We start from the raw sequence: 11,614 nt of genomic DNA, 5'->3' as shown, positions 1-11,614 counted from the left end.
TAGCTGGCGTTCTAAATCCTGATGTTTCCCCTTTAATACGCTAAAAATATTCAGTTGTCCAATAAAGTATTTTCTGCTCTCCAACATATTTTGGACTGTTGCATTATTGATGAAAACCTGAAACATGATCAGGATAAAGGACAGCAGGTCATTTGGTTGGAACAGGTAATGATCCATTAATCATCTTTATTGATTGGATAACATTATTTATTATCAGTGTTTGACTTGGGCAGGAGCTCACCGGAGCTGAGAACCGGCACCTCAAATGTTCTACTGCTTCAGCTCCTGTTCCTCTTATAAAATATTATCTCAAACGTAGTGTGGAATTCCTGCACCTAAATATAAACAGTACAAGCACCCAAAATGAAGTACTGGAACCTATTTCAGTCCAAGTCAAGCACTGATAATTATCATGTCGACATTTGTCATTCTTTGTATGTGGTGTGTACTGTGTAGTATACCGGAGGACTCCCTGTAAGCGTCATTTTAATTATTTGTTTAATGTGTCAATTGATCCCGTAAGGGATGGGTCGCCAATTGGCTATTTGAACCAAAAATAAAATATGAATTCATTACTTTATATAAAGTAATAAAAAGGCAGAGAAGAAGACAGACTAACAGCGATGGAGGGCTTGGAGGACCTCCTGGGGAAATAGTTGAGGAGGATGTCCACAGCTACCACCACCTCTGAGTCGATGGCCACTAACAAAGCATCTGTTGCCTGGAACAAACAAAACACAGACAACGTAATCAGGGTTGCAAAGGGTCAGAAACTTTCCAGTAAATTTCCAGAAATTTTCCAGAAATGTTCAATGGGAAGTTAAGCCCGGGAAGTTTGCTTAAATGCATTAAAAAAGTTAGCTTATAACAGTGAACCTTTTTTTGTGGGATACACATAAGGCAATTCTAGGTCCTGTGGCATATTTTGGTTAAACCTTCCCTAATTCAATGGAATTGGAACACTCTGCATTCACAGTGCATTCTTCCATCACATGTACAGCTGATTCTCAAGATCTTGCACACTAATGAGATGCTATTGAGCCCACACTACTACACTGTCTGAGCCAAGGACTACATGCTTTCTGGTAAGTGACATCGTTATTATTATGCTATTGGAGTACCTTAAGATGACACTGTCACAAAGTGACATCGTTATTATTATGCTATTAGAGTACCTTAGATGACACTGTCGCAAAGTGACATCGTTATTATTATGCTATTAGAGTACCTTAGATGACACTGTCGTAAATCGACACCGTTATTATTATGCTATTAGAGTACCTTAGATGACACTGTCGTAAATCGACACCGTTATTATTATGCTATTAGAGTACCTTAGATGACACTGTCGTAAATCGACACCGTTATTATTATGCTATTTGCAACAGATGATTTACTACCGCTATCAATAACATAATGGTTCTAATTTGATTGATTGTACTGAATATAATTGATTATTGGAGGCCTAAAACTATGACATGTATTAAAACGATTAAATACACCAGTGTTCTATGTAATACATAACATGTTTAGCCAATGCCATGTCCTCTACAAAATGTTGGGATTTAAAAAATTAATATCGACCCAAAAGCCTGTAACAACTCACCTTTCTCACTGGCCAGTAGGAAGAGCTTCTCGTCTAGAGTAGTGACCTCCTTGACCTCCCGCATGTCTTTCAGGACCAGAAATGTATCCGGAGAGGACACGTCAGTGCCCTGATAAAGAGCAGCCATTTCGACTGAGGAGTAGGGAAGAACACAAGGCGACCACGACCATTTAACCATGAAAGCCCGTATATGACATGACATATACTACACAAAGACTTTTACTTTATTTCCCGCTAAAGAACGGCAGTTGTGCACAATAACATTATTGTTTTTGCATCCGTATTGGTAACGTTTCCTCCGTTTTTACGCAGCGTCGGCGTTTGGCGCGCGTAACAGACCTTCCAGTTGTTTCCTCGTAATTTCCTTTCCACTTGCTATTCTTCTTCAAATGTAAAGATAATTAGCCATCTCCATCAGCGTGTATACAAGCACCGATTTCTTTATGGCTTCACAGTATCTTAGCGCAATGTGCCTGATAGTGTTGGTACTGCGCATGCACATTATCCACCTGCTTTCCCATCTCGCCGGCGCAGGCAGCATCCTCAGCCGTCCACAATTACATAACAAGCTTGCCTTCTATTTTTGCCATTGCTACATTTTATTTGAGATATTCTTCAGGAAATAAAAAATATCTACATCCAACACATAATGTAGGCTACATCAGATGACGAAGAGCTGAGAACGTTTAGGATAGGCTATTTCATAATCATATTTTAGAGAGACAGAGAAATACAGTTAGTTCAAAAGGTTCCCTCAGAAGTATTTCCAAAATACTGTAATACAATCATAGTCTGCAAACATAATGCTAAATAAAATACGCAGTTCGATTTTGAAAAAAAGTGTCTCAATGTTTCAATTTGTCCATTCATAACATAAAATCTCAACGAACCTTGCTCTATTTTTTTCATATGACAGGAGTTATATGACCACATTGTGTGTGTGTGTGTGTGTGTGTGTGTGCCTGCACGTGATGTGTCCTGCATCTTCCTTCACAGAAATGCAATGAAATACACTGCATCTCAGTGCAAGAGGCATCACTATACTACCTGGTTCGAATCCAGGCCGTGTCACATCTGGCTGTGACTGGGAGTCCCATAGAGTGGCACACAATTGGCCCAGCGTCGATGGGGTAGGCCGTCATTGTAAATAAGAATTTGTTCTTAACTGGCTTGCTTGGTTAAATAAAGGTTAAATATAAAAAAATCTGTATATATTAGATCAATATAATATCACTGTTTGTAGGAGCAGCGTGACTTTGAGAACATAATGTAACTACAGATAAATGTAGCTTTTAAATCACATAGGTATAAATACTGCACTGTCACGACTTCCGCCGAATTCTAGCCATCGACGATCCACCTTTCGTTTTCCATTTGTTTTGTCTTGTCTTCCCACACACCTGGTTCCAATTCCATACTTACATGTTGTGTATTTAACCCTCGGTTTCCCCCATAGCCTTGTCCAGAATTGTTTGTGCACGTTATGTCTGGCGTGCGAAGGGTTATCCCCCCCCTCATTGTATTTATTTATTGGTTTTTGTTCACGTGATTTTATCATTACACTGCACCGTTGTAACACGGTCTTCGCTCTCCTGCTCCTGACTTCTCTGCCGCCAGTACGCACTCATTACACTGCACCGTTGTAACACGGTCTTCGCTCTCCAGCTCCTGACTTCTCTGCCGCCAGTACGCACTCATTACACTGCACCGTTGTAACGCGGTCTTCGCTCTCCTGCTCCTGACTTCTCTGCCGCCAGTACGCACTCATTACACTGCACCGTTGTAACGCGGTCTTCGCTCTCCTGCTCCTGACTTCTCTGCCGCCAGTACGCACTCATTACACTGCACCGTTGTAACGCGGTCTTCGCTCTCCTGCTCCTGACTTCTCTGCCGCCAGTACGCACTCATTACACTGCACCGTTGTAACGCGGTCTTCGCTCTCCTGCTCCTGACTTCTCTGCCGCCAGTACGCACTCATTACACTGCACCATTTAATACAAGACAGCTTTTAGGTAATGGACATGCTATTGTACCATTAACCCAGGAAGACTAGGGATTCATAATGGTCAAATTACACTGGGCTATGATTTATGGTGCACACACATGCATCTTGGGTGTATTTCATGTAAAAGGTGTTATTTTTGTAGTCTGGGTGAACATATCTCGTGAAATAATTGTAGGCCTAGTTCTGTAGAACAAAGAATACATTTCACAATGAATCAATTCAGTTTCTTCATTTTATTTTTTCTATTAAAAAAACTAAACAGATGGCAATCTTTGCAAAGCAACTGCAGAACACACAGTGAGCAGTGACTATATCCAAAAGCCTAGAGTAATGAAAGTAAACACTTACAATGAGGAAATCCATTAAGGAAAAGAGTAGCCTAACACTGACCTAAAATCGCCTATATATAATCTTGAGACTTCTGCAGGACTTGCTTGACTCCCAATAGAGATGCTCAAACCTTCCCCTTCGTGGCTTCCATTGTTGTAATAATACATGAGTTTACACAAGTGAGCAGATGATTTTCAGTCTGTTGAACATTTGGGTTTATCGCTTCCCAGCTCTGTCAATTTCATGCTGACAGCCGTCGCATATTACCGGCGATTCCAATTTGCCTGGTGAGAGAAAGGACAGGTCAGGATTGGTTGTTCACGTAGCGGGTTGACCGGCTCTCAACGGGAACTGCTTATTGCCTACTGTTAAACCGGGTCTAGAGTAACTTTTTGAGACTGTGGGCAAAACAAATGTATGTCATGGGAGCTATCGATTACTTAAATGAGAAGGAAAGAGAAATGGTAGAGAAACACATGATTTTATATTATGAATGACTGACATTGAATGTATGCTATTGTCTGTTCTCTCTGACAATAAAACAAAACACCCCCCCCCCCCAAAAAATGAGACAAAACATCTGATTTGAAAAATAGTGCCACACATACTTGATAAGAAGCAATGTAGCTTTGAAACTGTTTTAAAAAATGACCATGCATGTGCACCTGACCTTCAGTTAGGGTGATTTCTCCCCTTTTCAGGTGTCTATCACAGCCTCCTGGTTTCCACCAATTAGGAGCATCCGAATGCAAATTAGAGTATCATGTAGTAGTCTAAACCTATCGATGTTACATTGAACTGGGTGAATGGAATATGAATGACTGTCATCCAATAACCTGTAACAGAAATAAGGACATGCTCATGAGAAAAATAAATCATCCTTCCCCCTGGTCATAACTGCTGCCTCTGATCTGGTGGACTCACTAAACAGAGAACATCTCTGGTCATCCCTGCTGCCTCTGATCTGGCGAACTCACTAAACAGAGAACATCTCTGGTCATCCTTGCTGCCTCTGATCTGGTGGACTCACTAAACAGAGAACATCTCTGGTCATCCCTACTGCCTCTGATCTGGTGGACTCACTAAACAGAGAACATCTCTGGTCATCCTGCTGCCTCTGATCTGGAGGACTCACAAAACAGAGAACATCTCTGATCATCCCTGCTGCCTCTGATCTGGTGGACTCACTAAACAGAGAACATCTCTGGTCGTCCCTTCTGCCTATGATCTGGTGGACTCACTAAACAGAGAACATCCCTGGTCATCCCTGCTGCCTCTGATCTGGTGGACTCACTAAACAGAGAACATCTCTGGTCATCCCTACTGCCTCTGATCTGGTGGACTCACTAAACAGAGAACATCTCTGGTCATCCCTACTGCCTCTTATCTGGTGGACTCACTAAACAGAGAACATCTCTGGTCATCCCTGTTATCTCTGATCTGGTGGACTCACTAAACACAAATGCTTTGTTTGTAAATTATATCTAAGTTTTAGAGTGTGCCCCTGTCCATCCATAAATCTAAAAAACAAGATAATTGTGCAGTGTGGTTTGTTTAATATCAGGAATTTGAGATGATTTATACTTTTGATAGTTAAGTATATTTTTGCAATTACTTTCAGATGTTGGCAAATCAGAATACCTTGTCAGTACAACTGAATGCATCCTCCGCATTTAACCCAAAACCTCTGAATCAGAGAGGTGCAATTCTCAGATTGTCAATTTGTTGTCAGGTTGTCCATTCATAAATTCAGAGCGTTTCGCTCTAGGAGCGTTCAGAGCGCACACTGGACGCTCTGGTCGAGGACTGGAGTTGACCCGAGCGTTCTGACCTCACGACGGCAGTCAAGTACCCTGGCTAAATTGGCTAGCTTGCTAGCTACTTCCAGACACAAATTAGAGACCTTACTCTGACTATTTTACTCGCCCTAGCAGAAGTGGTTAGGCTGTTTTCATGTTGTCTAGAGCGTTGGTGTATGTTGCTGTGCTGCTGGCAACGATTTAATTACGTTTTTTCCCCCTACGTTTACTGACACTGGCCATAATCACCAGTGGTTACGCGTTTGTAAATTCATAATTTATTCTGCGCTCTGATACACAGACGAGAGTGCTCTGAAATCGGAGTAGATAGCCAGAGTGAATTTACGAACGCACCCCTAAGTGCATTTAAAATAAATACTTTTAGACTTTTACTCAAGTAGTATTTTACTGGGTGTCTTTCACTTTTACTTGAGGTATCACCTTTTACTCAAGTGTGACAATTGGGTACATTTTCCATCACTACCTGTTTGTAACATGCATCTAATGTTTGTGTATATTTCAGACATCTGCATATTGTTTATATTGTCTATGCCAGCATTGCCTTAATTGCATGATTATTTATGCATCATATGTTCGTTTAGAGATTGTAATTGTATGGCATGTAGTTGATGCACATGCTACCACTGCGCGTTCATAGTTCGCGCTAGTGCTATGCCATAGCGAGTTCTAGAACTTAATAGAAGTTTCAGAGACCCTTCTTGGAGCTCGAGCATGTGCAGAATAATTTACGGCCTGCTGTCACCAGGGCAGATAAGACAAGATCTCCACCTGTCGGGAGAGAGTGGGCCATAAATCTAGCCCGTCAATAGTAATTAGTTTCTCTCTCTCTCTCTCCAAAGAAATCTTTAAATACAGTACATATGTTTGTGTTGTTGTGTATATGCTGCTATGTGAATATCCTTTTCATTCATGTTATATATTCCTATTGCTTGTGCAACTATATTAATACTGTCATATGTATCTTACCTGAGGAGAACCACAAATCCATTCCTATGTATCACAAAGATCACTCTATTGTGCGGTACTGACCAAGAGCCAATACAACTCTGGATGTGGGCACGTCTGACTTGTTCTATCCGGACAGCCTGTAGCGAGTCACAATCTGAACTATCAGCAGGTGAGCAGGCTAGCGGGTGAGGGCATTCACAGCCGAAAGCTCAGACGAGCTCCAGCTAGCCGTTTTTTACAGAAACAATGTAACAGATTTGTACTAATAGTTGCATAACAGTGCGCTAAGCAAGTCTATAATTGAATGGACTGGAGCTGTGTCAAGACAACGCTCTTACACTGGCAGAGGGGAGACCAGCAGCCCTTCCATTTCTATTACAACGGCATCATTCTCGACCGTTGCTGTGAGATTTTGGTTACCTTTGAGTGGTAACACAACTAAAATCGGGGGAGGCACATCCTGGGCCAATTGTGCGCCGCCCTATCGGACTCCCAATCACGGCCGGTTATGATACAGCCTGCTGCGCCACTCGGGAGCCAAAGTCCACAAAGGCTATTACTGTATGGTAACTGATTTCACATCAGCGTCACTACAGATCGCAGTGTATATTAGATTAATTCACATGAAGAACAAAACAGTCACTGTGCAAAAAAAACAAAAACGATTATATATAAATTACTCCGTAAACAATATGCAAAGAGGTCAACTGTACTTGGTATTGACCCCACCACTGGTGTCTGGGGTACTTGCTCGTTAAGGGCCAGTTTCCCAGACACAGATTAAGCTTCTAAAATTGCCAGTGTAGTAATCCCCTACAATAGCCCATGTGTAGCCTGTAGTATGTATATTCACACTGAATAGACCATCAACCAATTAGAATTAGGCGACACCAATAATACAGACAAATGAAATGGTAGGATATAACATGAGACACAACATTATATATTTGACCTTCATTGATGGGTTATTTAACTGGGCAAGTCAGTTAAAAACTCATTCTTATTTACAATGATGGCCGACCAGAAAGCAAAAGGCCTCCTGGGGGGGGGGGGGGGGGGGGGGGGGGGGTTGGGATTCAAAATAAAACATGTATTCAATTACAAATATAGGACAAAATGCACATCAGGACAAAAGAGACACCAGAACAGTACATAAAGAGAGACCTAAAGACAACCACAGCAACACATGACAACACAGCATGGCAGCAACACATGACAACACAGCATGGTAGCAACACCTGACAACACAGCATGGTAGCAACACTACCTTAACAACACAGTATGGTATCAACACAACATAACAATAGCAATTACAGTAACAGTTAGATAAAAAATATTAGCTATATTGTCGCAAGTAAGATATATAATTTATTTCTGTTAGAGATCTGGATCAGATGTAGGCCTATGTAAAGTAAAGTAAACATGCATTGACAATAACCAATCATAGGTGGCGACATCAACCGTGCATGAGCATGTAGTGTAGTTTGCTTCCAAAAAAACCCAAACGTTGTCTCCCACAATGCTTTGGTTCGTACTTCAAATTGCAGTTGTTGAGAAGCAACTGCCGAGATTTCCAGTCGACCGCAGTAGAACGTTCATGACCATTGATCGCAAATGTTGTTGTAAATGTCATGCAGTCGACATGTAGTCGCAAGTCGGACAAGTTGTATACACTTTCAAAGGCGGTGACAGACATTGGTAAAGGTGATACGCTCGAACGCACCCATTGTTTTCAAATGTAGGCGTCTCCAGAGCGGTGCGTTGTTGACAGACGTGCGGAAGAGCCAAGGGCGCGACTCGCTAACCCAAATATCCTATCACGCTCCAATGGCGTCTGGGGGAGGGAGGGTCTTTCTTTCTGTAGTCTCTGATTGAATCAGTCCAGTTTCAATTAGTTACATATACAAACTACGGCACATCAGGAAGAAAGAAAATATATTTGGACGATTAGACTGCCCCTCTGGATATACTAGGGGACGTTTGGCAAAAGGAACCAAGAAGAAGCCGGAGAACGTAATTACTAACGTAGGCTAGTACTTGTGTGCTGTTGTTCAGTGGACCTACAGGCTCCATCCATACTGTGGCGAATCAGTTTTTAACTGCGCATAGATGCCTACGCTGAATGTTGTCAAGGAGGGCATACATTGTTTGAATGAAGGGATACTATTTTTGTTTTGATGGCAGGCCAACCGCAATAAGCACTGTAATACCCGCAATGGAAAAATGTTCATGGCATCGTTCTTTCATGTGAAGAGCCTTGCGCACTGCAGTAAAAGCAGGGCTGTGTTATCTTATTTTGGATTGCGAATTGGATTGGGATATCGAATATGTGTTACCTAACCCACTGGACACACACTAGTTGAATCAACGTTGTTTCCATGTAATTTCAATGAAATTACGTTGAACCAAGGTGTAATACACGTTGAATTAACGTCTATGCCCAGTGAAAACGATTTAACGATTCGAGTACCAATTCCCACTCGAGATATTCAATAACCATATATCTTTGCCTATTGTAAATGTAATAAGTTTTCGCCCAGTGGTCACAGCCACTCACTCCTAGGTTACAGATGAGAGGGAAACAATACCATCGACAACTGAAGTTGACAGCGCCTTGGGAGAATGATGCTGGCTACGGGAGAAAGCTCAGAACGCACAGGAACCATACAAAGATAATAGCTCAGCCCGGCATCGTGATGAAGGTGCTACGCAGAAAGCGGATTGTGTTGTTTATAGCCTATTTCTTGCTGCTAGTGCTGACCATGCTGAACTTGGCCAATTACAAATGGACTAAAGTGCCCCAGCAGTGCAATCACCAGATGAGGAGTGCTTCCTATCAAGGCAGGTCAGACATCCGGTTCCTCTACAGACCATATCTGGCTAAGAAGAGACAGTTGCTCTATGTTCTGACCACATGGAGGTCTGGGTCCTCCTTTTTCGGGGAGCTGTTTAACCAACATCCTGAAGTGTTCTTCCTCTACGAACCCATGTGGCACATCTGGCAGAAGCTGTACCCGGGAGACGCTGTGTCTTTGCAAGGAGCAGCCAGGGACATGCTCAGCTCTTTATACCGCTGTGATCTCTCTGTGTTCCAGCTGTACAACAGCCCAGGTGGAAAGAACTTTACCTCCCTAGGACTCTTTGGGGCCTCCCTGAATAAGGTGGTGTGCTCCTACCCTCTGTGCTCCGCCTACAGGAAAGAGGTGGTGGGGATGGTGGACGACAAGGTGTGTAAAAAGTGCCCACCTCAAAGCCTTAGACTACTGGAGGAGGAGTGCCTCAAGTACAGCACTATCGTTATTAAAGGGGTGCGTATCCTGGACGTGAACGTTCTAGCCCCCCTCATGGAGGACCCGTCGCTGGACGTGAAGGTAGTGCACCTGGTCAGGGACCCCCGGGCCGTGGCCAACTCCAGGATCAAGTCCCGACACGGGCTGATCCGGGAGAACCTGCAGGTGGTCCGCAGCAGGGACCCTAAGCTCCGCAGGATCCCCTTCGTCGACCCCAACCACAAAGCCAACAAGAAGGACGGCTCGGACTACCACTCCATCGGAGCCATGGAGGTGATCTGTGACCGCACCTCCCGGACCCTGAGGACGGCCTTAAACCCTCCCAGTTGGCTCAAAGGGAAGTACATGGCCGTGCGCTATGAGGACCTGGTGGAGGATCCTGTGAAGATCCTGAGGAACATCTACCGCTTCGCCAACCTCACCACCAACCACGACATTGAGTCGTTTGCTCTGAACATGACAGGCGGGTCTAGTTCGTCCTCCAAGCCGTTCATAGTGTCCTCCAGGAACGCCACTCAGGCTGCCAGCGCATGGAGAACAGTGCTCAGCATCCAGCAGATCAAACAGGTGGAGGACTACTGTCATCACTCCATGGTTGTCCTGGGTTACGACAGAGTCAGGACGGCCGGGGAGGCCAAGGACCTCAGGAAGTCTTTACTGACTGTCTCCAAACTGTGACAGAAAAAACACATTCTTTTTTTTCTTCTCCCTTTTCCACCAAAGACTGTGAATTTAATGTACATTTTGCATCTAGTGCCGTTCAGTTAATCGTGGAAATTAAAACGCTTTGAATCAGTGTTTTTTGAGGAAATCTACTTTTTTGGGGGGGCACATTGGAATGTATCTTATTTGTATTTTTTCATTTAAGTTGCAGACAGTTGTATTTGACAGGACCACTACTTGTCAGTTTGGACAACTGGATGTTATTGACAAATCAAGAAGAACTATGAACAATGACTTGAATATTGAAACTGCAACTACGAAAACAAACAGTGTATGATTCATATATATTGTTAAGAAAACACTTCAAACATTTTATTTTGGATGTTCCTTTAACCTGAGAAAATACTTGGTTTTCCAAGTATCCATACTGTCTGTAAAAGTGAGAGAAGAAATTGCACCCAAAAAAAAGAAGTACTAATACATAAAAAACTGTAATTGTTTGAGCAGGTTATGATGTTATGTTACTTTGTGATTAATGGATGGACTCAGAGACAATCATTAAACTGGTCTGTTATAACTATAATGTTGCTCTTAAGGAAGGTTTCAGGTTTATTAGTTATAACAGCGGAACATCCCAGATGAAGATTGATGTTGACACACTAGTAGTAAATCATGTCGACTCAGCAGTTGTGGAAGGATTTCTCATCCGTGTCACTGAAAGTGTAGCCTGGGGTCATTTTAAATTTTTACAGGACTAGATCTCTTTGATGCAAATAGGTGATTTAGCCAAACTGCTTTGAAAAAAACGTCTCTTGCAGAAGCAGAGTTGCTCTAGCATCCCCTTTGAACAAAATCAAAACATTTCAGCATGTCTTGTCACAAGTTTGACCCATGTAACACGGGGATAGCTCATGACCAATGTTGTTTAATGGCACTTATGCTACAATTAAAT

At 42.7% G+C, this 11,614-nt stretch overlaps 1 protein-coding gene across 1 annotated transcript; it reads left to right on the top strand.

The window, feature by feature from the left end:
• The first annotated feature begins 8,420 nt into the window (after nt 1–8,420).
• On the top strand, nt 8,421–11,242 carry LOC109881094 (carbohydrate sulfotransferase 2-like). Its single transcript, XM_031836391.1, has one exon. The coding sequence runs from the start codon at nt 9,280–9,282 to the stop codon at nt 10,675–10,677; it is 1,398 nt and encodes a 465-aa protein (XP_031692251.1). The 5' UTR covers nt 8,421–9,279; the 3' UTR covers nt 10,678–11,242.
• The last annotated feature ends 372 nt before the right edge of the window (nt 11,243–11,614 follow it).

This window comes from Oncorhynchus kisutch, linkage group LG11, assembly GCF_002021735.2.
Source record: "Oncorhynchus kisutch isolate 150728-3 linkage group LG11, Okis_V2, whole genome shotgun sequence".
In the NCBI taxonomy this organism is placed as follows: Eukaryota; Metazoa; Chordata; class Actinopteri; order Salmoniformes; family Salmonidae; genus Oncorhynchus; species Oncorhynchus kisutch.
This window is presented reverse-complemented; position numbering and strand designations above follow the sequence as displayed.

Coding starts and splice junctions, on each gene's coding strand:
- LOC109881094 (XM_031836391.1), top strand. CDS start 9,280: ATGAGAGGGAAACAATACCATCGACAACTGAAGTTGACAGCGCCTTGG.